The sequence below is a fragment of the Schistocerca nitens genome, chromosome 4, assembly GCF_023898315.1.
Source record: "Schistocerca nitens isolate TAMUIC-IGC-003100 chromosome 4, iqSchNite1.1, whole genome shotgun sequence".
Taxonomy (NCBI): domain Eukaryota; kingdom Metazoa; phylum Arthropoda; class Insecta; order Orthoptera; family Acrididae; genus Schistocerca; species Schistocerca nitens.
Window position 1 is genome coordinate 387,082,465 of NC_064617.1, and position 27,175 is coordinate 387,109,639.

A 27,175-nucleotide genomic window follows, 5' to 3' on the forward strand; every position below is an offset into this window, starting at 1 on the left:
TGTGTATCAATGTTGTTCTCAGCTTAGTCTGGGGGCAGAAGATATCAGGATCAGCAGAAGATTATAGTGATGGTCACATCACATAATACTTAAAAATAGCCAAAGGAGATTGTCCAAAGAGGGGGGGGAAATGTATTATGTAAATAATCATTTAGTCAATATAATAGAGGGAAACATTCCACGTGGGAAAAATATATCTAAAAACAAAGATGATGTGACTTACCAAACGAAAGTGCTGGCAGGTCGATAGACACACAAACAAACACAAACATACACACAAAATTCAAGCTTTCGCAACAAACTGTTGCCTCATCAGGAAAGAGGGAAGGAGAGGGAAAGACAAAAGGATGTGGGTTTTAAGGGAGAGGGTAAGGAGTCATTCCAATCCCGGGAGCGGAAAGACTTACCTTGGGGGAAAAAAGGACGGGTATACACTCGCACACACACACATATCCATCCACACATATACAGACACAAGCAGACGTATTTAAAGACCAAATGTCTGCTTGTGTCTATATATGTCTGCTTGTGTCTGTATATGTGTGGATGGATATGTGTGTGTGTGTGCGAGTGTATACCCGTCCTTTTTTTCCCCCAAGGTAAGTCTTTCCGCTCCCGGGATTGGAATGACTCCTTACCCTCTCCCTTAAAACCCACATCCTTTCGTCTTTCCCTCTCCTTCCCTCTTTCCTGATGAGGCAACAGTTTGTTGCGAAAGCTTGAATTTTGTGTGTATGTTTGTGTGTGTTTGTGTGTCTATCGACCTGCCAGCACTTTCGTTTGGTAAGTCACATCATCTTTGTTTTTAGATATAATCATTTAGTCAATATCATTAAATAGTAATTACCTAAAGTCAAGTTCTATGGTATTTTAATTATATTACCCTAATGGGCTCTTGCCAGTGTGGCTAGAAAAAAAAGGGAAAATTCCTCTCATTGAGTAGCTGCTATGTGGATTTACTTGATTTCAACAGAAAACAGAAATGTAGGAAATAAAGTCTTGCCTGGACTGCACTTACTTACACATGTAATTCAAGGCAAGGGGTTTCAAATCCCAATCCTGATATCCCAGTTTCCTGTGGTTTTCATAAATCATATCTAGAGTGTTAAGGGTCCACAAATGGACTACATCTGATTTTATGCTCTGTTTTTCCCTTTCTGATTATGATGACATTAAGAAGAAGTTAAATTCTAATTTATTTTCCATGTTTTCAAACTGAAACTAATGCTCCTATGTTTATGTGCAGCTTTCTACACTAGACTCATGGCAGTGCCATATGTTGCCAGCTGCAGGATTATGATAACCCTTACTCAGTGCCAATAGGTGTCTAGGGAAAAAATCTGTGTTTATAATTTTTGGATCAAATCTGGTTAGCATGTATATTCTACATGAAAATAGCATGTGACGCGTTTAGTTAGTCTCTCCTGATTTCATCATCCTTGGTTCATAACAGCACAAGCAATGAACAATGTTATGCTTTGAACAAGACATAAATTTATGTTGGAGAGTAACAACATGAAAGCTCCTGCCTGTCCATTCTGGTTTAGATTTCCTGTGGTTTCCCTAAACTATATTTAGAGTAATGGTTCTTTCAATGAGCTAAGCAAAGTTGTATCGTGATTGAGACACCTGACTCAGGAGCAGAATTCAAATCCTTTTCCAGCCAACCTGATATACATAATGAGATTTTCACTCTGCAGCGGAGTGTGCGCTGCCAGGAAGTTTCTGATATACATAGATCACATTTTTCCTATATCACTTCATGTGACTGGTGTGAGAGATTATATTATAAACACTAACATTTTGATTTGATTGGACATGTAATTACATTGTGAAGAATGAGGTTCTGAATAGCTTGGACGGACATTGCAAGTGACACTAACAGTCGGGGGACTTCCAGAGTGTGGGTTTCAGTGTGTTACTGAATACTGGCAAGGGATGCTGAATATAGAGCACTTAAGAGTGCCCATTTTAAGCTGAAAACCTGCAGCCCAGCTTAGAAAACTAGTGGTACTTCCCTCAAAAATGTTGCAGGGCAGGACGTGTTTGTGTGTAAACGGGACTGCAGTTTACCAAGATTCGAAAAGTTGAAAGAGGTACTGTTGTTCCCAATATGCTGTGATACACTATTTAGAGTAATCAAGGTGGTTAATGGCTGAAGCAAGTACTCTGATAGCTAAGCTGGCTGACCCACAGGGCTTAACCAGCAGGTATCGATGTGTCTTTACATGGAACTCTTGTCACGAGTGAAAGAGGTAGAAATTTCACCAAATCATACTTCAGACATACAAGCACACAACACAGCTGCAAAAATAGATCACATTATTCCTAATCTTTCACATCCTTACTTAATATATGAAGATTATTTATGTTTTGGATTAGCAATAAAATATTAATGTTAGCTCAATATATTATGAGCAGATATTCATTTCAAATATATAGTGTTTGATGTCATTCTAGTAAGCATACAAGCATGATGTACTAAGGAACTGTCTTTATTAATGTTGGTTGATTGGCCCAAAAGTTTTATTAAATTGTAGTATAATGCACATCACTAGAACAGAGTGGCTTTGTAGAGAAAAGAAGATGATAGCAATAGGAAGCAAGCTAAAAGGAGTAGTTGAAATAAATGATAGAAAGCTAGTCTACATCTACATCTACATGGCTACTCAGTGAACCACACTTAAGTGCCTGGCTACTCAGCGAACCACACTTAAGTGCCTGGCAGTGGGTTCATCGAACCACCTTCACAATAATTCTCTATTATTCCAATCTCGAACAGTGTGCAGAAAAAATGAACACCTATATCTTTCCGTGATTTCCCTTATTTCATTATGATGATTGTTTCTCCCTATATAGGTCAGCATCAACAAAATATTTTCGCATTTGGAGGAGAAAGCTGGTGACTGAAATTTCGTAAGAAGATTCCACCGCAACGAAAAATACCTTTGTTTTAATGGTGTCCACCTCAAATCCAGTATCATTTCAGTGACGCTCTCTCCCCTATTTCACCATAATACAAAATGTGCTGCTCTTCTTTGAACTTTATCTCGATGTACTCCATTATCTTACCTGATACAGATCCCAGATTGCACAGCAGTACTCCAAAAGATGACAAATAAGCATTGTGCAGGCAGTCTCTTTAGTTGATCTGTTATGTTTTCTAAGTCTTCTGCCAATAAAATGCAGCCTTTGGTTTGCCTTCCCCAAGCATTTTCTATGTGCTCTTTCCAATTTAAATTGTTTGTAATTGTAATTCCTAGGTATTTAGTTGAATTTACGGCCTTTAGATTTGACCAATTTATCGTGTAACCAAAGTTTAATGGATTCTTGGGTGTTGAGACATAAAGAGACTGTGTTTCTAGACTCAAACGGGTGAGTAACTCTGTCTCGAGGATGGAGATTTGTAAAGTTTATGCATTTTAATTTCTGGGCAGCATAATGCAATGTTGGGATTGATGTTTTTGCAAGTTCAGTCCACAATGTGACTTAGAATTTTTTTGTGAGTGAGATCATACACCAACTTCAAAGTTTTCATAGGGGTGTGTGTTGACATGTATTATGGAATTAACAGTTTGTTAAATTATTCGTGAATAGTGAATGAACCTTTGAGTCTGGTTTTTGTGAATTTGGCTGTCTGCTAGAGTTGCTGAGATAACTAGTGCCACTGCAACTGAGTCATTTTTAATGAATAAACTATTGAATTACGAAGGCATTCTCTGTGTCATCTAACTCATCTGGTATAATCAACTCCAGCTACATTCATCGAATTACGGTAGTTAACTAGTCTGCAAAGAACTTATAAACTCAGAATTTTTTTCAATTGGAACTGTTTTCCAGCAGTGTGCAATCAGTCTCTTTGTAAGACAATAATGATAGTCCAAAATCAATGTAGGTAAACACAATGTGCATTTATCTTCCTCCCGCAAGATATGTTTATCATCTCAGTATGGTAGCTAGCAGGTGGAATGTATTTTACAATGGCATAACTGAATTCCTATCCTGTGTCATCCAGCTGAGCAAATGATCTAACTATAAGCACAGCAGTTTAATGGTGTTCTAAATTCTAACCTTCCTGTCTTCCTTTGTCATCTCAATCAAGCTGCAGTCGATTTCATGTCCCAGCTTTGTTGTGTAATGTTGTTATTTCTCCTTTAATGATATTGATGTTGATGAGGTGTAAAACTTGGGATGCTCTTCCGCTGTCTTTAAAATCCTCTGTTGTCTGTAAGTGAATCAGAAATACAGGTTAAACAGCTCAAGTGATTAAAGACATAATGAAAAATGGTGCTCCCAAAGTCGTAGCTCGAATGTTGAACATTTGTCATTATGTGATGCAATATGATGTCAGACCTGTTTCTAATATAACATAGCTAGTATAAAAAAGTTAACTTTTCTTTGTTTTAGTCACTGATGGGTCTAAGCAGGAGCACCTCTTTCACTATTCCATTGTTCTTTCATCTTTGTCTAATTAAGCTCTGGATTTTACCTTCCCAGAAAAATCTGAGAGTCATATTTTGAACATGATGTGCCCCTCAAGGCAATAATGTGGCTGAGAAGTGATCATACCAAGAAATTCTTCACCTGTTCCAGTTCTGTAGTAGAATTCAATTCATCCACTAACTTTATGTAGCTAATAAGGTAGTTGAAGGTATCTGTATTATCTTAACATTCATATAAAAGGAGCAGAAGGAAGTATTTGCTTGCTAGCTACTTGGACAATGGGGCATCAAGTCATAAGTTAGGTTGGTGCTGCAGCTGAGGAATGTATCTCATTGTTGAACTGTGGCTCAAGTTTAAAATAATGATTGATGAAGCACTGGATGGGTATACCAGTGTGTCCCAAAAATGTGATGAACATCTGGATGAAGGTAGAGCACAACATAAGGATTGAGAATTGCATAGCAACCCTTGGCTGTAAACATTGTTGTGTGCCTCAAGATGGCGCTGTACACCAGAGCACAGGAGAGGAACACTGCTATGTGGTGCTGTACACGACAGTACTGGAGGGGGGCATGAGGATTTCCTCATTCGAGCATAAGGGAGCATGGAATGGTGTACGAATGGTGAGCCTGCAGACGTGTGCTAATGTATGGAATAGCTGCATGCAATGGATGAGCCACTGGATGCATTTATTGAGAACACTTCCCAGTCACACATCAAACACACCACAGTTTGTTTGCACATCTGCATTGAAATTTGTACAAGCATGGGTGATTAAGAAGTGGCAGGGCTAATGAGAGCAGCCCATGATCAGTGCATTCAGTTGTTATTGGAGAAGTGCATTATATTCATGGGGAGTAATCCAAGCACAGCATATAAGTCATTGTCTTGATCTTAAGAATGTCTCATATCAGTGTCTAGCACGTTTTAAACGCTGAGTCCTTCCACTACTTTCATCTCCAAATGGTGCAGCTATTGCACCCTGATGATCGTCCTGCTTGTGTGCATTTTGCTCAGTTGTTTCTGCAACACAGTGGGCGAGATGTGCATTTCCCTGCTTCTGTGTTGTTCACTGACAAGGCCACATCACATTCAGTAGGATAGCGTTTTCAATCACCTCAGTGAGCATTTGGGGCAGCAGAAAACCTCCATGGTGTGTGGCATCAAGTGGTACAATATCAATTGACAGTTAATATGTGGGCAGAGAGAATATGAAGCACAGCTTGTGGTTCCAACATGATGGGGACCTGCTCATTCTGAACTGGTTATTCATAGGCATTTCTACAGGTCATTCCGACATTGATTGATTGGATGTGGTGGACCAGTTCCCTGGCTTTCACACTCACCAAATTAATTGAGCCCTGATTCCTTTCTGTGAGGAGCCATACATCATGATCTTGTGGAGCCTGAAATGGATCTCACTGCAAGAATCATCTGTGTAACTGCTGCAATCAAAGAAATGCTCAGTGTGTTTGAGCATGTCTGGCAGCCAATGCTCTATCACTGTCATGCATGCATGGCTTCCAGTGGTGCAAAATTTGAGCACCTGTTGTAACATGAGAGCAGTATTCATGATGTACACCATGTGTAGTCCTTATGTCCAATAAATCTTTCAAATGAATCACTCTCTTGTTTCCTTTCCGATCTTCAATCTCTTCCACCACTTGCCCCTAATGTTTTTGGCCATAATTGCTTTGCAATACTCAATCCTTATGACGTGCTCCGTCTCCCCCAAAGAGTTTGTTACAACTTTTCTGTGACACCCTGTATACCTAGTAGAAGAGTTCATCGGAGGGATCTCATGCAAAACCCAGAGGAATTCTCATCATTGGTCATACATAAGCGGAACCAAATTTTATGAATAGACACTTGTGGATGACACAAGAAACAAAATTTACAAACCAAAAGCAGAAATGTAGAATCTCATTTTGGATTACAGAAGTAAGTTCCAAGTTTTAATTCAGGCACCACTGAAAAGATAAGTGATACAGACATTATTGCTGGTGGCACTGAGAAACAGTTTAAATTGTTAAATTGAATAAGTCTCCAGGGTCTGATCAGATTCTTGTCAGACTCTATACAGAATTTCCATCTGAGTTAGCTCATATTTTAACCACAATATACCATAGATCAATTGGACAAAAAGAACTGTCTCCTCTAGAGTAAAAATCTCTCGGTGTACATGCCGCGTCAATTCAGGATAAAACTCCAAGCTTTCGACCACTACTCCTCTGATTTTAAGAAGGGAAACCACAGCCACTTACTAGAAGGATAGCAGAAGTGATTCACAAAACTATTATTCACTTCTCTTACTGCACTTTCTGAACTCCATGAATATAAAACAATGGCAAATCCAGGATGGACTGTAACAATATAATGAAAAGGATAGTTGCTACTCACCATACAGTGGAGATGCTGAGTTGCAGATAGGCACCAAAAAAAAAAAAAAAGGCAAAAAGTTAACTTTTGGCCAACAAGGCCTTTATCAAAAATAGACAAAACACACACACACAAATGCAGCTCCAACACATATATGATCATAGTTTGACACCTGGAGCCATACTGCGAGCAGCTGTGCATTATGGGAGAGACAGCTGGGTGGGGGTAAGGAGGAGGCTGGGGTGGGGAGGGGAAGGGTTAGTAGATTAGGGGTGGGGGATGTTACAGTGCTGCTGGGAGCGTGCAGAGATGAGGTGGGGAGTAGGGCAACTTGGTGCCGTCAGAAAGTTAGACAGAGGGCGGGGCAGAAAGAGGGGGAGGGGGGGGGGGGAGAGGTAGCAGAAAATGAGACAAATAAAAAGACAGGATATGTTAGTGGAATAAAGGGCTGTGTAGTGCTGGAATGGGAACATTGAAGGGGGTAGATGGTTAAAGACAATGACTAACGAATATTGAGGCAAGGAGGGTTATGGGAACGAAGGGTGTATTGCAGGGAGAGTTCCCACGTGCACAATTCAGGATAGCTGGTGTTGGTGGGAAGGATCCAGATGGCATAGGCTCTGAAGCAGTCATTGAAATGAAGGACATTGTGTCGGGCAGCGTGCTCAGCAACAGGGTGGTGAAGTTGTTTCTTGGCCACAGTTTATTGGTGGCTGTTCATGCGGACAGACAGCTTGTTAGCTGTCATGGCCACATGGAATGCAGCACAATGGTTGCAGCTTAGCTTGTAGACCACATGACTGGTTTCACAGGTAGTCCTAAGTTTGATGGGACAAGTGATATTTGTGACCAGACTGGAAGAATGGCTGGTGGTTGGAGAATGCATGGGACATATCTTGCATCTATATCTATTGCAGGGATATGAGGCAAGGGGTTTGGAGCAGGTGTGATGTAGGGATGGACGAGGATGTTGTGTAGGTTCAGTCGGCGGCAAAATACCACTGTGGGAGGGGTGCAAAAAATAGTGGGTAGGACACTTCTCATTTCAGGGCATGGCGAGAGGTGGTCTGAACCCTGGCAGAGAATCTAATTCAGTTGCTCTAGTCCTGGGTGGTACTGAGTCATGAGCTGAATGCTCCTCTGTGACTGGACCAGTGGGACTTTGGGAAGTGTTGGGGGACTGGAAAGATAAGGCCTGGGAGATCTGTTTTTGTACACAGACAGGAGGGTAATTACAATCTGTAAGGCATCAGTTAGACCCTTGGTATATTTCAAGAGGGACCACTCATCACTACAAATGTGAGGGGCACAGGTGGCTAGGCTGTATGGAAGGGTCTTTTGGTATGGAATGGGTGGCAGCTGTCGAAGTGGAGGTACTGCTAGTGGTGGGTAGGTTTGATATGGACCAGCTGAAGTGAATGGGGGAGAAGTGTTGAGGTTCTGGGAGAATGTGGATAGGGTGTCCTCACCCTCAATCCAGATCATGAAAATGTCATCAATGAATCTGAACCAGGTGACAATGAATCTGAACCAGGCGAGGGCTTTGGGATTCTGTGTGTTTAGGAAGGATTCCTCCAGATGGCACACGAATAGGTTAGCATAGGATGGTGCATGTGTGTGCCCGTAGCCGTATCCTCCAATTTGTCTGTAGGTAATGCCTTCAAAGGAGAAGTGATTGTGGGTGAGAATATAGATGATCATGTCAACTAGGACGGAGGTGGTTGGTTTGGAATCCATCGGGTGTTGGGAAAGGTAGTATTCAAATAGCGGTAAGGCCATGGGCATTAGGGACATTAAGTGTAAAGAGAGGTGGCATCCGTAGTAACGAACAGAGCACTGTGTGGTAAAGGAACAAGAACTGTGGAGAGTCACTGGAGGAAATGGTTGCTATCTTTTATATTGGAGGGTAGGTTGCAGGTAATAGGCTAAAGGTGTTGGTCTATGAGAGCAGAGATTCTCTCAGTGTGTCACTGAGAACAGTTCTGTGATAGGGTTGTTGTTATCAGAATCAACAGCAAACCAACACTGACAACCATAGTTCAGGTACACATACCAACGTCGCAAGCTGAAGGTGGAGAAAGAGTAGAAGAAAAGGTTACAGGAGAATATGGGCGAGGGACAAGGAATGAGAGAGTGGAAAAGGCTAATTGAGTTTTGTAATAAATTTCAGCTCATAATAATGAATACTCTGTTCAAGAATCACGAGAGGAGGAGGTATACTTGGAAAATGCCAAGTGATGTGGGAAGATTTCGATTAGATTGCATCGTTGTCAGACACAGATTCCAAAACTAGATACTGGTTTGTAAGGTGTATCCAGGAGCAGATATAGACTTCGATCACAATGTAGTAGCTATGAAGAGTGCGCTGAAATTTAAGAGATTATTCAGGAAGAATCAATATGCAAAGAAGTAGGATACGAAAGTACCAAGGAAAGATGAGATATGCTTGAAGTTCTCTAAGGGTATAGATGCAGCAATAAGGAATAGCTCAGTAGGCAGTACAGCTGAAGGGGAAAGGACACCTCTAAAAAGGGCAATCACAGAAGTTGGAAAGAAAAACGTGAGTACAAAGAAAGTAACTGTGAAGAAACCATGGCAACAAAAGAAATACTTCAGCTGATTAATGAAAGAAGGAAGTACAAAAATGTTCAGGGAAATTCAGGAATACAGAAATACAAGTTGCTGAGGAACAAAATAAATAGGAAGTGCAGGGAAGCTAAGATGAAATGGCTGCATGAAAAATGTCAAGAAATTGAAAGAGGGATGATTGTCGGAAGGACTGACTGTGCATATAGGAAGTTCAAAGCAATCTTTAGTGAAATTAAAAGCAAAGCTGGTAACATTAAGAGTGCAATGGGAATTTCACTGTTAAATGCAGAGGAGATAGCAGATAGGTAGAAAGATTACATTGAAGACCTCTATGAGGGGGAAGATTTGTCTGATGTGATAGAAGAAGAAACAGGAGTCAATTTAGAAGCGATAGGGGATCCAGTATTAGAATCAGGATTTGAGAGAGCTTTGGAGGTCCTAAGATCAAAAAAGGCAGAAGCGATAGATAACATTCCATCAGAATTTCTAAAATCATTGGGGGGAGTGGCTACAAAGTGACTACTCATGGTGTGTAGAATGTATGAGTTTGGTGACGTACATCTGACTTTTGGAAAAATATCATTCACAAAATTCCAAAGACTGAAAGAGCCAACAAGTGTGAGAATTATTGCACAATCAGCTTAACAGAGCATGCATTCAAGTTGTTGACAAGAATAATGTACAGAAGAATGGGAAAGAAAATTGAGGACATGATAGATGACGATCAGTCTGGCTTTAGGAAAGATAAAGGCACCAGAGAAGCAATTCTGACCTTGTGGTTGATAATGGAAACCAGATTAAAGAAAAATCAAGATACATTCCACAATGTCAAATTATACAAGATGCTCGAAATTCTGAGTAAAATAGGAATAAGCTACAGGAAGAGATGGGTAAAATACAAAATGTACAAGCCAAGAGCAAATAATAAGAATGGATGACTAAGAACGAAGTGCTTTGATTAAAAAGGGTGTTAGACAGGAATATAGTCTTTCATCCCTACTGTTCAATCTGTACATCAAAGAAGCAATGATGGAAATAAAAGAAAGGTTCAGGAGTGGAATTAAAATTCAAGGTGAAAGGATATCAATGATATGATTTTCATTGATGGCATTGCTATACTGAGTGAAAGTCAAGAAGAATTACATCATGGGCTAAATGGAATGAACAGTCTAATGAATACATAATATGGACTGAGAGTAAATCAAAGAAAGAAAAAAATAATGAGAGGTAGCAGAAATGAGAACAGCAAGAAACTTAACATCAGGATTGATGATAATTAAGTAGATGAAGCTCAGGAATTCTGCTATCTAGGCAGAAAAATAATCCATGATGGACGGAGCAAGGAGGACATCAAAAGCAGACTAGCACTGGCAAAAAGGGCATTCCTGGGTAAAAGAAGTCTACTAGTATCAAACATAGGCCTTAATTTGAGGAAGAATTTCAGAGAATATACATTTGGAGCACAGCATTGTATGGTACCGAAACAAGGACTGTGGGAAAACTGGAACAGAAAAGAATCAAAGCATTTGAGATGTGGTGCTACTGACGACTGTTGAAAATTAAGTGGACTGACAAGGTTAGGAATGAGGAGGTTCTGCGCAGAATTGGAGAGGAAAGGAATATGTAGAAAACACTGACAAGGACAGAACAAGATGATAGGACACCTGTTAAGACATCAGGGAATGACTTCCATGCTGCTAGATGGAGCTGTAGAGGGCACTAATTGTAGAGGAAGACAGAGATTGGAATATGTCCAGCAGGTAATTGAGGACATAGTTTGCAAGTGCTACTCTGAGATGGAGGTTGGCACAGGAGACGAATTTGTGAAAGCCCACATCAAACAAGTCAGATGACTAATAACTCAAAAGCCAGCCAACAAAATTTGGAGAACTACTATCAAGTGAGAAATCTAGGAATAAATCTCAATCCCCTAGGTAATGCTCCTGCAGGGACCACAAAGGCAAGATTAGACTAATTACATTGCATGTTTAAGCAGTCATTCTTGCATCACTCCTTGTGTAAATGCTACAGAATTTAATAAGAGAGGGCAGTTTTGAATCAGTGGGTACTTCAAGGTGATGGATATAAAGAACAGTAAGATCTGATCTTCAAAAACAATCTATATGTCCATCGTATATCTCTTATGGTCACTGATACAAATGAAATAACGCTTACTTGGAATCAGATGGGACATTGATGTATGGCAAAAAGCTTCCTCTTATGAGAAAAGTATCAATTAGTATTAATGCCAATGAAAAATTGTTGTCAGTTTTCTCACTTTTTAGTGTGTTTTAATTACAATGAAAACTGCAACCATATTATTTATTCTTAGCAGGTACTGCCATAAATTTATGCACTGCAGTTCTTTGAGATGTATGTATTGCTTAAGAGATTATTAGGTTAAAGATTCTAATGCATTACCACGGTTACTATTTCATCCAATGTTACGTTATTTGGTCTTCAGCTATATATTTCTGTATGTGTTGAGTCCTAGAAAAAAAAATTCATGTGAAATGAGAAGAGTTAACCAGAGCAAAGAACTGTGTGCTTTATTCAGACTAACTGTTGCCTTTCCATATGCCACTTCTTTCTCAAGGCCTATACACAATAATTTTTCATGCAAAAATTAATCATAAAGATTTGATCCACCCACATGCAATCACTTAGCAAGGTTTCAAAAATTATGAATGCACCCTGTCTCCTGAATATCCATTTTAGAGTCAATTTAATTAGTAAGAATTTTCATCTCTCTTAAATAAATAATGTTACACCTTTACTACTGGAAACATTCATCTGACACACAAATACCATCACAGAGTGCATCACAGACACAGCACACTTAATAATAAATTGCTTTACTCAATAAAATGATAACTACTCCAGGAAGAAAGTCAATAGTATGCTTCTCCAACATTGTTTTTATTCAGCTGCTGAATTTATGGAGACCAATTGATGTCAAATGTAACCTTCAGTTTGCTTACACGTTATAATCTTTAATGCAATGGTGCTTGATGTACAATTCATTCTTATGAAGAAATGTGTGTGTAAAAAAAATGCTGTAAAATGAACATATATTTGTTTTTGATTATTGAATAATATGTACCCCTTATTATGAACATGATTTTGTGGATAAATAAATAAAATAATATTTATTTTGTAGTGTTTTAAGTTGGTTCACTCTTCTTTTTATTGTTGTTTTGGGATGTGTTATAGCACTAAACCAATATTTAATGTTTTACGTAGTGAGTGGTTTTGCTAAAGATTAATCATAGAAAAAAATATATAAAAAATAAAAACAAATTATGTTATTTGTAAGAAACATGTTAAGAATATTGTCATACTTAATAACTATTATTTCTTTTAATTTTTTAGTTGGGGCACTGACAACCTTGTGCTATTTGAAATTAAAATTGGCTTTATGTGGAATAATATTGTTGAAATTAGTAATTGTTATGTTACAGAATATTTTCCCTAGTGAGATTTCCTAAGCAGAAGATGGAAATAGAAAGAGAAAATTGGAATTTGAAGAAACCATTTAAAGTGGCTGTTGAGGGAAACATAGGCTCTGGAAAATCCAAACTACTGGAGTATTTCTCGAGGTTTCCTGCTGTTGAAACTTATAATGTAAGTTCCATGTTTCAAAAAATTTGTAGTTATCACTAATTTCTATTGGAATAAAATTTAAGCACACTTTCTTTGAATACTGTAAATATTACTCTTGTAGTGTTAATACTTTGACTGGTGCCCACAGAATCTATATACACCTTTAAAATCCACCAGACTTTACTCTTTGTTCAGAAAAACAGAGCCCAAGCAACTGGCTACAGAGAGGAAGGAAATGAGATGGTGGAACAAGAATGTCAAGTAGGTTGCTAATGAGCAATTGTGAAACCAGGAGAAAATTTTCTGTCGTTGTTTGAACATTGAAACATTCCATGTTAAGTTCACCTCCTTTGTGCTATTTCCTCCATTTTGCTATTTTGGCTAACTAAATGTATAGGATTGACTTCTGATTAAGGTATTTATCATTGCCTCTATTATTTTTTTACGTACATTCTCATTCGAAAAGATATACTTTGAAAAAAACACAGTTCTGAAAGTTTTCTGTGGGCACAACACCCCAGATAACAATTTTACAAACAAAAAACAACTCAACTGTTTCTCACTTTTTCCTTGCCATATTAATGTGTAATCAATAATGGATTGAAAGTACATTAAAAGGCTAACCACAACATTGACACAATAATGATTTTCCAACATTTTTTTCTCTTTAGCTTTTATATGAAAGTTCCTACTATGAAGAGTTCCTGCTGTGACTTGTTAACACTAGCTATCAGAGTGCCTTTTGGCCAGCTGCAGTAACTGCGACCATTGTGTTGCTTTGCAGAGGTGAAACATTCTTTTTTTAGATATTATTTTTTCCAGCACATTTTGGAAATTTACTTGTGCCATTACAATCTCTCAAACAACAACAATCACAGTCCTTTCAGGCTTAATATAAAAACTAAAACTAAACTTCACCCGAAGAGGCCATGAAGGCCCAGCAGTACTGAATGGCTGCTGGGTCATCCTCAGCCCATAGGCATCACTGGATGCGGATATGGAGGGACATGTGGTCAGCACACCAATCTCCCAGTTGTATGTTAGTTTACGAGACCAGAGCCACTACTTCTCAACCAAGTAGTTCCTCAGTTTGCCTCACAAGGGCTGAGTGCACCCTGCTTGCCAACAGCACTTGGCAGACCAGATGGTCACCCATCCAAGTGCCAGCCCAGCCTGACCGCACTTAATTTCCATGATCTGACGGGAACCAGGGTTACCACTGTGGCAAGGCCATTTGTTCAAACTTAATATGCCAACTCATATTCCTTCCAATCTTCCTACACATTCATATCTTTTAAATACATGCTTAGTAATAAGGGCAATAAGCCTTTAAAGGATAGCTTATTCTTTTGTTCCTTAATGTACTAACAAGCAGATGTTAAAAAATATACAAAACCCATAGTTCACCCCCTTGATAGTTGGATGATGGGTAGTGTGGCTGGAGAGTGTTAAGTAAGGAAGATGGTTATTATTTATTTTATTTTTTTATTGCTGACATTTATTATTATGCACAACCTTAAATACCTGAAAACAAACTGTACTTAAAACTTTGTACTGTTGCTATCAGTTATGATGCAGTTATCTAAAGAGATTGCATGTACAGTAGCTAACAAGAACATTTTGTGGTGTAATGCTCCTCATATATAGCTTAAACCTGATCTGTGGATACTTAGACCTCGTCTTACATAGTCTACAGTATGGCCAAGAGACGAAGCTTCACCTACCTGTCAAAGACTGTGTAAGACAGTGTTACAAAAACAACTTGTACATTCTAACCAGCCATAAATTAATGAGCATCTTCATACAGTGTGTTCTGATACTTTATACATTATTACCACATACATGCCTTCTACATCTTCAGGCCTTTATCTAATGTGTTAGTGTGGATTCCTAGTAATAAGTACTAAATGTTATGAAACATAATTAATATAACCACTATGAACAAAACAGCAGTCACATCCAAAATTCAGAATAAACACGCATTTCCCATTAGAAACTAAGGACACGTACAGTAATATCACAGCAGGTAGTCACTTTTGTGAACTGCTCATATAGCTGAACACATAGCAGGGTAGTTTTTTTTCAGATAGGGAAGCAAACTAGATCTAGATAGTATTTGTACACTTCATTAATGGTTACTCTTCTGGTGCAAAAGCCAACGTGAGCATGTTTATAGGCAGCCTCTTACATTTGTGCAGGACGCAGAACGACTGACAAGACAGATCACATCATGCTTCGCACTTCAAGGTTCATCTGTTGTAGTTGTACCATCACCTTACGATCTGTCAACATTTTGACGTTGAATTGAGATCGGAGTTCTTGATGTTTTTGCACAGTACTGTTTCAGTTCTGACCCATAATTCATGTCAGTATACAGGTCAGTACACAGATCATAAAGGAAAGAGCACTGTTGCTAATTCTAGGTACGGCCATATACATAACACACAACTCAACTGGCATGGCACATAGGTATATGAATAGTGATCAAAAAGTAATGGGAATTTTTGTTTTTCTTAAAGAATCTTTATTTATTCATCATCGACAACTTTGTCCCCTTCAATGGAATCCCCCTCAGATATAACACGCTTGCGCCAGTGCTTTTTCTAACCTTGGAAGCACTTCTGGCACTCACTTTTCATTATGGTGTTCAGTCTTTCAGAGATTCTGTTTTTATCTCATCAGTGGTGGAAAAACAATGTTCTTTCATGATTCTCTTCTGCCACAGGAATAAACAGAAGTCACAGAGGACTGTCTCTGTGAATAATGTGGCTGAGGCAACATAACAGTTTTGTTTTGCCAAAAATCATGAACAAGCATTGAGGTGTGAGTGGGAGCATTATCGTGATGCAATTTTCACCAGTGGTTTTGCCACAATTGTGGTTGTTTTCTTCACATTGCTTCACCCAAATGCGACGTAAGTTCCAGGTAGCATTCCTGATTGACTGTTTGACCATAAGGCAGGAACTCATGATGCATTATCCCATTGTAGTCAAAGAAAATAGTGAGAAGGATGGTCACATATGAGTGAACTTTGTGAAATTTTTTTTGGTCTTGGCACTTCAGGCAGTTTCTATTGGGATGATTGGGCCTTGGTTTCAACATCATACCCATATACCCATGTTTCATCACCTGTTATGACCTTCTTTCAAAGTTTTGGGTCATTGTCAGCTTCACCCAGCAATTCCTGAGTGATGACCATGCAAAATTGTTTTTGGTCAAAATTCAGCAATTTTGGAACAAACTTTGCTGCTGATGTTTCTTGCCACAAAAAAAAAAAAAAAAATAATAATAATAATAAAAAAAAATAATTTGCTTGGCATGAGCCAATGGACATGCCAACATCATCAGCAACCTTACTGATGGTAATTCAGCACTTTTGCAGAACCAGTTTCTTTACTATTTCTTCATTGCCATCAATAAGTGAGGTGCTAGGGGGACAAGGGTGGTTATCATCTTCAACTTCTTCTCAACCCTCTTTGAAAAATTTATAGCACTTGTAAACTATTGTCTTACTCATAGTAGATTTGCCAAAAGCCACAGTCAACGTTTCAGATTCAGTGCCGCACTTGATTCCATTTTTCAAGTAAAATTTAATGCAAATTCTTTGATCAATCTTTTTCAAAAGTAAAAATTTATCAAGCACTGGAAAACACTTTCAATCTTTTCGACTGTCAACTAAACTAAATATCCAAAACAGCTGAAAATACAAACAAAAGCCAGGATTTTATGCACCAACTAAGATTTAAAAAATGAAAATTGGATGTATAAAGCCCACAATATTAAAAAAATCCTATTATTTTTATCTTATCTTGTATTGCAGTAAGAAATAAAAACAAAATGATTTTGTAGAAAATATGAAATTGTGAGCAAGAAATGGATAATGTTTGTAGTATTGATCTTCTCACATAGGACTTGGGAGTAATTGGGCCTACAATTAGTGAGGCAGCTGTTAACTAGACTCACAGGCAAGTTGAATACCTCCTGCACAGCCTGTATCAGTTGAACCCTCCAGTCACATGCAATAGAACTACCACTGTATGTCCCATCTCCAACAAAAATTCAGCTACCATCCCAGGATGCAGTTCACAGGCAGGGTCTAGTAGATGTCATGTGAGAACTCAGAGAGCTACTGACTAGGTACTTGCGATGTCTCAGTTATACCACAGTCATAATATATATAATTTCAACTCCATCACAGAGATACATCTACCTCAAACTGCAGGTCTTAGTGCACAGCTACTCTGTCCACAGGTTTGACCAACCTGGTTGGCATAGTGGGAACATGGACATCCTTATTCTTCCAGGGTAGCAAACAAAGGGAGGGAAAACTGTTACAGCAATAATTCCCATATTCCACCCACCAAAGTGCCAAAAAGGTGCGCAGAACCTTCAGGCATTAAGAGCACATGAAGGGATGAATTTATAGCAGGCTACTTGTACTATGTATGTGGTAAGGGGGTTGAAATGTGGACAAAGGCAGCAGGCAGATACTGAGGAAGTTTGTTGAAAATTATCTCTTCCTGAGAGTAATAACCCTGAGGATCTAACTCGCAACTGTAGCCACACTTGAAGCAGGCCAGATAGCCATGGTATCTCCTTGTCAAAGTAACAGCATACTACAGCTGCAAGCTGCCAATAGCTACCCATTTATCCTTGATTATGTCAGTGCCAAAGACATGAACATGAGGATGCCAAAAGAAACATAGATAAGTCATAGAGATAAGGCTTTTATAAGACATCATTTGAAGAAAATGTTACTCATGTGGAACAAAAGAGAAGTGATTCACCAGTCAGATATCTAACAAAGATCTTACAGACATGTGCTCATGCAAGCATTACAAGGCTAACCATCTGACTTGATGGTAGAGCTCTGCCACTATGCCCCCCCCCCTCCCCTCCCCCACCCACACATCAACACCAGACATCTAGAGCTCGATAGTCACCAAGTGTCACTTACAGAGCGAGTGTCAATATTTTCATAATCCTAGCAACCATTAACTACTTAGACAGCTGGAAAACTAGAGAAAACAAAAATTATTAGTATGAGAAACTTAAGCAGGTAGTGACAACATGAATGACAAATGGAAAATACGGCCAGAGGGCTGCTCTGTGGGTTGACAGACAAAGCAGAAATGCTGGCAATTTCATTGGAGCTACAGTTCCAAACTCACACAATCAAAAATGATTGTGAAAAGCAGGGGATGATATATATTTCATAGGTAGATCAAGTGAGAGAATTATTTCAGAGATATACAGTAGTTATCAGAGATGTCTAGGCAATAGAAAGTTCCTTGGTCTTAACAGTATCCATGCACAAACCTAAAACACCTACCTCTTCCTGCAATCGCATAGTTTACCATCATATACCACCAATGCTTGTCTGCAACACACTGCACAAAAGCCTCAGTTACAGCTAAGGTAATGATGATAATAATAATAATAATAATACCACCTAAACCTAATCATAAATTATCCCGCACATAAAACTACACTGAAGAGGCAAAGAAACTGGTACACATGCCTAATACTGTGTAGGGCCCCCGCAAGCAAGCAGAAGTGCCACAACACAACATGGCATGGGCTCAATTAATGTCTGAAGTAGTGCTAGAGAGAACTGACACCATGAATCCTGCAGGGCTGTCCATAAATCCATAAGACTATGAGAAGACGGAGATCTCTCCTGACTACTAAGTTGCAAGGCATTCCAGATATGCTCAATAATGTTCATTTCTGGAGAGTTTGGTGGCCAGCAGAAGTGTTTAAACTCAGAAGAGTGTTCCTGGGGCCACTCTATAGCAATTCTGGACATGTGGGGTTTCGCACTCACCTGCTGGAATTGCCCAAGTCCATCGGAATGCCCAGTAGACCTGTGGACATGAATGGATGGAGGTGATCAGACAGGATGCTTGCGTATGTGTCACCTGTCAGAGTCATATCTAGACAAGTCAGGGGTCCTGTATCACTCCAGCTGCACACGCCCCATATCATCACAGAGTGTCCACGAGCTTGAACAGTCCCCTGCTGAAGTGCATGGTCCATGGATTCATGACGTTGTCTCCATACCCATACACGTCCATCCACTCAATATAATTTTGAAATGAGACTCGTCCAACCAGGCAACATGTTTTCAGTCATCAACAGTCCAATGTCATATTGACGGTCCCAGGCGAGGCATAAAGATTTTTGGCGTGCAGTCACCAAAGGCACACGAGTGGGCCTTCGGTTCTGAAAGCCTGTATCGTGATGTTTTGTTGAATGGTTCGTACACTGACACTTTTTGATGGCCTAGCACTGAAATCTGCACCAATTTGCGAAATGGTTGCACTTCTGTCACATTGAATGACTGTCTTCAGTCGCTGTAGGTCCCGTTCTTGCAGGATGTTTTTCTGGCTGCAGCTATTTCTGAGATTTGATGTTTTACTGGAGTCCTGATATTCACAGTACACTCAGAAATGGTCTTATGGGAAAATCCCCACTTCATTGCTTCCTAGGAGATGCTGTGTCTCATTGCTCGTGCGCCGACTATAATACTACATTCAGACTCACTTAAATCTTGATAATCTGCTATTGTAGCAGCAGTAACTAACTGATCTAATAACTGCGCCAGACACTTGTTGTCTTTTATAGGCATTGCCGATCAAAGCACCGTATTCTGGCTGTTTACATATCCCTGTATTTGAATATGGACACCTATATCAGTTTCTTTCGCACTTCAGTGTATTATCTCATTTCAATATCGATATTTCAGAGGAAAGTTCTGGAGCGGCTTGTCTTGTATGCACTCACCTAATTCCTTAAGGTCCACACCATAATCACCCTAAGCATATTGGCTTCCTCTCTGCACTACTACTGTACGTTAATTCTCATGTCTTGTCAAGCACATACTGAGACAGAAGTCAGGAAGTCTTTTCCTCAGTGAAGTTTTTGGTAAGGTCTGACATTACTGTTTGATTTACAAATTGTAGCAGTTATACATTAAAGGACATGTTATCCACATGATTGACTCATTCCTAATGAAGAGGAATTTCTCTGTGAATTACGAATTGTGGTTTATTAGTCTCATAACATACATAATCTAAATCATTTGCTTCAGGTACAGGAGGCACGTCAAAATTGTGGTAAAATTTCGCCAGAAACATAGAACAAGTGATGTTAACAAACAGCACATCATCATCATCATACATTTTCGTTGTATACACATACAATAAAAAAACCTAGCACTAATTATTCTTTGCTCAAATTATCATTACATCCTCTATGAATTCTTCTACTGAATAGTAGCATTTCTCCTACAAAATCTGCTGTAGACTTGTTTTTAGAATCTCTGGCTTCATATTAAATATATTAACTTGCTATATATTGTCATCCCCACATACTGTTGTGTCTGTACATATAATTTAAATTGCTACATGGGTAGCATAAAATTGTTTTTATTTCTCATGTTATATGTGTGGTTAAAATGATTCTCCTCAAATAATTTTTGTCTGCTGTGTAGGAAGATTACACGAGGGCTATTCAGAAAGTGGGGAACGTTTCGGTATTAAAAAAAAAAAAAACCTAAGTACAAGAAATACATTTTATTATATACATCTGAAAGACGACTGACATACTACTTTTCCACAGTCACCAAACACATTGAGGCACTTATCATAGTGGTGGACAAGCTTTGAAAGACCTTCGTCGTAAAATTCTGCCGTCTGAGACTTCAGTCAGTGAGTCACGGCCACCTGGAGTTCCACTTCGTCATCGAAGCGCTGCATTGCAAGCCAGTTCTTCATCTTGGGAAACAAGTGGAAGTCGCTTGGTGCAAGATCGGGGCTGCAGGGCAGATGAGGGAAAATTTCCCATTTGAATGAATTAAGGATTTCTTTAGTGCGGTTTGCCGTGTGAGGTCGGGCATTGTTGTGCAGAAACAAAATTTTGGACATCAGCTTTCCTCAGCATTTGTTTTGAACTGCTCTTCTAAGGCTGTGTAAAGTTTGACAGTACCGGGCAGAAATTACGGTTGCTCCACGTTTGAGAAAATCAATAAGAAGCACACCTTGTCTATCCCAAAACACTGTCACCATCAACTTCCTTGCTGACAAGGTTTGCAAACATTTTCTTGGTTTTTGGGGGGAGCTTATGTGTCCCCACTCCCTGGACTGTAATTTTGTCTCACAATTGACGTGTTTCACCCAAGTCTTGTCACCGGTTATGATTCAGTCCAGTAATGAATCACCATGTTTGTGGTAGGCCTCCAGAAATGTCAACGTTGTCCCCATTTGCTGTTCTTATGGTGCTCTGTAAGCATTTTGGGCACCCATTGTGCACAAAATTTGTGGTAGCCTAGCTTTTGAGTGACAATTTATAACAACAAAGTCTGTGAAACTTGTGGAAAACAAAGCGAAAGCTCCGTTATTGTGAAGCGACGGTTTTCACGAATCGTTTCATGAACTTTAGCAACAAGATCATCAGTCACAATGCTCTAGTATCCACTCTTCTCTTCATCATGAACATTGGCTTGGCCATTTTTAATCCGAATGCACCATTTCTGGAAGGAACATTCACTCATTACATTGTTTCCATACACTTTGCACAGTTCACTATAAATTTCTGTAGGTTTTAGGTTTTTTCCCAATAAAAACCACAACAAAGACTACACCTCACAACTGGCAGGATTTTTGATTGCAGTGCACATTTTAAATTCAAATATTGAAAGAACCAGATGCACAGAGATGTTCCCGCTGTCATGGATGCCGACTGAGCTGCCGAGCATGCACATACCAAAATATACGCGATCGGCGTGTGCCTAGCGGGATCAGACGGAAACATTCCCTACTTTCTGAATAGCTCTTGTAATTTCATAAATATGTATGGGGGGAGCAATTAGGATTTGCAGTTTTATTTGGCGGACTTTTTGGCACAGTCAGGAATGATATGTTTGGTGTCACAAAAGGCTTAGCGTTAAGGTCTGTATTCTATGTGCTGTGTAAAGAGTTGGTAGGTGGGAAGAAACCCTGTAGACTGCAAACACAGTGGCACTTAAAGGCAACTGTAACCATAATTTCAATACTAGGTTATCTCAGTAATATCTAGACACTGTTGCTAACTGGGGTAAACCCTGTTATACCAAAATGACCCCTATAAGAACTACAGAATGCATGGAGTAATTTCAATCAAACTTGTTTCACATGTGACTTGCTAATTGTGAAAAACTATGTATTATTTTATCTGTTTGGTTCATGGCAAAACCACAGAAAAATGTCACACATATAAAGTATAAAGTTAAAACATAAAACAGACATATGAAAATATTATCAAACCAGTATAAAATTATTACAAGTAACATTCAGAGTGGCTGTTAATATCATACGTCTCCAGAGCTGTATGTCCAGGGAACTTAAACATACAATAACCACTGGAGATGCCATTAAGGGGGCAGCCCACATTGAATGCATAGAAAAATAGGTGGGTTTCGTGATCCCTCCCCCAAGTCAAATAAAAAGTAATGCTAAATCTGTGTCCACATCAGATGCATAACAAAATAATTTTGTACAACTCATTTTCAGTATATTTTCTATCAGAATATATGGGATAAGTGAAAAAATTAAGTCCTACAAAAATGTTGATGTGTTGAAATAAATGTCATTTTCTTCACCCACAAAACTGAGATAAAAGGGTGCATGGAAAATAGACTTTTGAAGATATCACAAATCAACTATGTAGACTGATAGAGAATTCAATTTAGAATGCTGGCATCAAATTCTGATCAAAATGATATGTACCATTCTCAAGTTATGTTTCCTGCCAATTTGAAAACTACAGTTTCAAGAAAAATGCATTTAAAGTGTTGGGTTACTTTGTTTCAGTTAAATTAGCCTACTTTTAGTCAGTGATCCCTGTACCATGCAGCAATCCCTCCAGACACAAAAGGAGAGCCTCCTCCATCTTTGTGACCATGGTAGTCCGGCTTCTGTCTTCCATTGCTCTTTCCATTCGATATGCTTTTCATCTGCTTTTGTGTAGAAGTTGTAACAGTCTGGTCCGATCTCAAGTTTGAGCAGGTTCATAATTTCCATAAAGCCTGCTAGGCTGTCATTGAAATTACATGTCAGTTTTTTTTTCTTATTCTGTATGGTTTTTGGAGACTCTTTTTCACAAATCGACTTATAATTTGATAACAGAGTTTCTGGGAAACTTGGGATGAGCACTACAATGAAGCAGACATCCCAGAGAACATTTTAAGCCATAAAAGATTGATTTTTTGAAATTTTCAAATAGGGATACCTCTTTATGAATGTTGATCTAGTCTCCTTGATATCCTGTTATTGGGCATTCACTAATAACATACATAGTGTAATGTTTCAAACAATGCAAACTCCAGGTAGGAATATCAACAATGTAGGAAAAGACAGATTGCTACGTACCGTAAAGAAGAGAGACACGCTTAAAGGATACTCACATGTAGCGTTCAGCCACAGCCTTTGTCATTAAAGACAAAAACACACACACACACACACACACACACACACACACACACACACACACGACTGCCAACACCAGCCTGTAGGGCTGAAATGCATCATGTGGGACGCAAGTAGAAATCTGGAGGGGGTGGGGAAGGGGAAGGGACAGTAGTGTATAGTCTGTCTGTAAACTCAAGAGCGAGCAGCACTTTAGGTGGGGGAAGTGGCCTTTCCTGGAAGAACGCTGCCACCGGCCTACAGGGGCACCCAAAATCTGTTGCCCTCTTATCTGTCTAGCAGTGCAGATCGACGTGCAGTGATATACGTCGTTTCTGTTTGTGGGATCTTAGTTGCCTGTGTCAGTGAGTAAACTTCGTATACTTACTGATGTACTTCAGTATCCAGAAGTGATGGATAATCGTCTAGCATTGCAAGAAAATGTGCAGAATACGAAGAAGAGGAGGTATTTGGGGAGTAACGAGCGTTCGATCGTCTCTAATGTTATTACAGCGTGTATTAAAGAGGCTACCCAAAAAGAACTTGGCTAATATTACCAGTCCCAATCAAAGGGCTACAATTTATGCAAACATCAGCCTTACCTAATAGGACGCAGAAGTAAGGAATGGAAAAACAAGCTGCATGGTTTACTAGAATCGCCAAGAAGGAAAACTAATAATTTTGGGAGGAAACCCATCGTTACAGTTTAAAATCACGTAAAACATTTGATGCTTATGGAACACTAAATCTCTCTCTCGGTCACTGTTCATCTGATTCTAAGACATATTGCTTAAAACTTGTGCACAATAGCTATTCTAAACACTGCTGAAATTTCCTTCAAAACATGTACACTGATTCTGGACTTCTAAGCAGAAAGCTTGACTTACGAGGTGCGTTCACATATTAATTTTTATTTTTTTGGTAAGAACTTTATTTGTTAATCTACAGCAATGTTATCCTCTTCAAAATATTCCCCATTACATACTATACACATATGCCAGTGCTTTTTCCAATTCCTGAAACACTTTAGGAACTGTTTCTTCGGGATAGTTTATAGGTCTCTTAACTGTGCATTTTTAATCTCATCCATGCTTGTAAAACCGCTGTCCCTTAAGGCCTGCTCTGAAATGTTTATACCACTTGTCTGCCCTTGGTTTACTCATAACAGGCTCACCAAAAGCAATTTTTACCATTTCTAAAAATTTCACACACTTTATTCCATTCTTATAACAAAATTTAATACAGATTCTCTAATTTATTTTTATTTGTTGATGCTAACAAAACACATACTTTTGAGGCATGTTCACGAAGACAGTGACAAAAAAGTAGTGCAAATCGGACTAATACAGCACACAAAATTATAAATTTCTGCTTACTTTTTAAACACTCTTTGTGTTGCAAGAATTGTGAAGTTTCAACGCAGTCCTTCAAAGAAAACTTCTGCCTTTTAGTAGAAATACAAAAAAAGAACAAGCCTTAAATTCTAAAGACTGGTTGCATTATATGGGGTTCGTTTTACGAATAGCAATAGAGGAACATACACATTCACTTGAACAGGCATTTGGTTCTATATTTGTAGTAGAATCCTGACTTCCATTCTTATGTTAATATTATTTACTCTATAATGTTGTGTTTTGGAAGAAGCTATCATTTTCAGTATTCCTTATGGTCTTAATGCATTTGTCTAAAAATAAACGCAGCCGAGACGTATCTGTACACGGCTTCACCATAGATTTAAAGCGCGCGCCGCGGCAGGGCCGGCACTGCGTTGTGAAACAGCCTGTAGAGGCGCCTTGTGACGTAGCTGGTTTGGCAGGGTGGGGACTCGCTCGCTCGCTCGCTCTTCAGTTTACTGACAGACTATACAGGTGGGGAGAGAGATGAATGCTATCTGGTGGAGTGTGCAGGGATTAGACTGCCAACAGGCACAGCATCATGAGGTTGTGGGGCAGGGACGTGGAGAAAGAAGGAACAAAAAAGGAGAGGATTGGGAAAAGATGGGTGGATGTATTGGCAGAGGGCTGCAAATAAACAGGGTGGGAGACAAGATTGGGGAGGAGATTATAGGACACAGGGGGTGGAAACTGTTGGGTGGAAGGTGTGAGGGCAGTATATTATTATAGGTTGAGACCGGGATAATTACGAGAGCAGAGAATGAGTTATAAGGACAACTCTCATCTGCCCAGTTAAGAAAAGCTGCTGTTGGAGGGAAGGATCCAGTTGGTTTGTATAGTGAAGCAGTCATTGAAATCAAATGTATTATGTTCAGCTGCATGTGGTACCACAGGGTGGTCTACTTTGCTCTTGGAAAAAGTTTGGTGGTGGCGATTCATACTGGTGGACAGCTGGTTGGTAGTCATACACCCAAATTTAGCTATGCTGGACTTGTCAAAGACCTACCCTCCTTCTTCTGATCCCTGTAATGGAAGCACTTATTTACCACCAATCCCTCAAAAAGAGAGAGAGAGAGAGAGAGAGAGAGAGACCATAATTCCAACACTGAACACTGCCTCTTCCAGTTCATACAACCATGATCCTCTCCCCTCCCATGTAACCACCCACTGGTCACCTTCTGGGAATTCCTTACCTCCAACTTAGCCTCACTATCCTTCCCCTAGTACCTTCCTTAGAACACCAACCTTTTGGTAGAAGAAAGAACAGCCATACAGAACCTCAACAAATCCTGACATAATCATCCCACCTGTAGACAAAGGCTCCACTGTTGTAATGAATCACAGTGACTACTGGGCAGAAGGCGTCCACCAATTATCTGACTCCTCCACCTACAAACTCTGCCAGAGTGATCCCATCCCAGAAGTCCTGCACAAACTCCAATCCTTTCTTAACGCCTTAGGCCCCTCCCAGAACATCTCCCCTGAATCCAGTTCCCTCCTTAACCCTATGACACTCCACACACCCACCTTCTACATGCCTCCCAAAATCTGCAAACCCAACGATCCTTGATGCCCCATGAGGCTGGTTATTGTGCCCCCGCAGAAAGAATTTCGGCACTCATTGACCAACACCTCCAACCAATTGCCCATAATATAGCCTCCCATGTCAAAGACACCAACCACTTCCTTCACTGGCTCTCCACCATCCCCACCCTTTTACATCCTGGATCCCTACTCATCACTGTTGATGCCATCTCCCTATATGACGACGTCCCTCATGCCTGTGTTCTTACCACTATTGAACACTAGCGTTCCCAGCACCCTTTAGACTCCAAACCTACTACCTCATCCCTCATACACCTTACTAACTTTTTCCTAACCTACAACTACAACTCATTTGAAGGGAAGGTTTATAAACAAATACGTGGCACTGTCCGGGCACCCACATGGCACCTTCCTATGCCAACCTTTTTATGGGCCATCTAGAGGAGACCTTCCTAGCCTCCCAAAACACCAAACTCCAATTCTGGTTCAGGTGCACTCATGATATCTTCGTGATCTGGGCCCAGGGTCAAGACATCCTAGCGACGTTCCTTCACAACTTCAACACCTTCTCTCCCATCCATTTTGTGTGGTCCTCCTCAATCCACTGTGCCACCTTCCTAAATATTGACCTCTTCCTGTCTAACAGCTCCATCTCCACCTCTGTTCACATTAAACCTGCCAACCACAAACAGTACCTGAAGTTTGACAGATGTCATCCCTTTCACACCAAAAAATTCCTCCCATATAGCCTGGCTACCCAGTGTAGTAGCAACTTCT

General features: G+C 39.6%; 1 protein-coding gene across 5 annotated transcripts in view; it reads left to right on the forward strand.

Annotated features, from left to right (window-relative positions):
- LOC126251554 (thymidine kinase 2, mitochondrial-like) overlaps positions 1–27,175 on the forward strand; it is a 191,843-nt gene that overhangs the window by 125,869 nt on the left and 38,799 nt on the right. For all 5 annotated transcript variants that reach the window (XM_049952071.1, XM_049952067.1, XM_049952069.1 and 2 more), the window contains one exon: positions 12,873–13,035. In XM_049952071.1, the coding sequence (XP_049808028.1) occupies positions 12,907–13,035 (129 nt within the window). In that variant the 5' untranslated portion in view covers positions 12,873–12,906. The remainder of the gene's footprint in view (positions 1–12,872; positions 13,036–27,175) is intronic.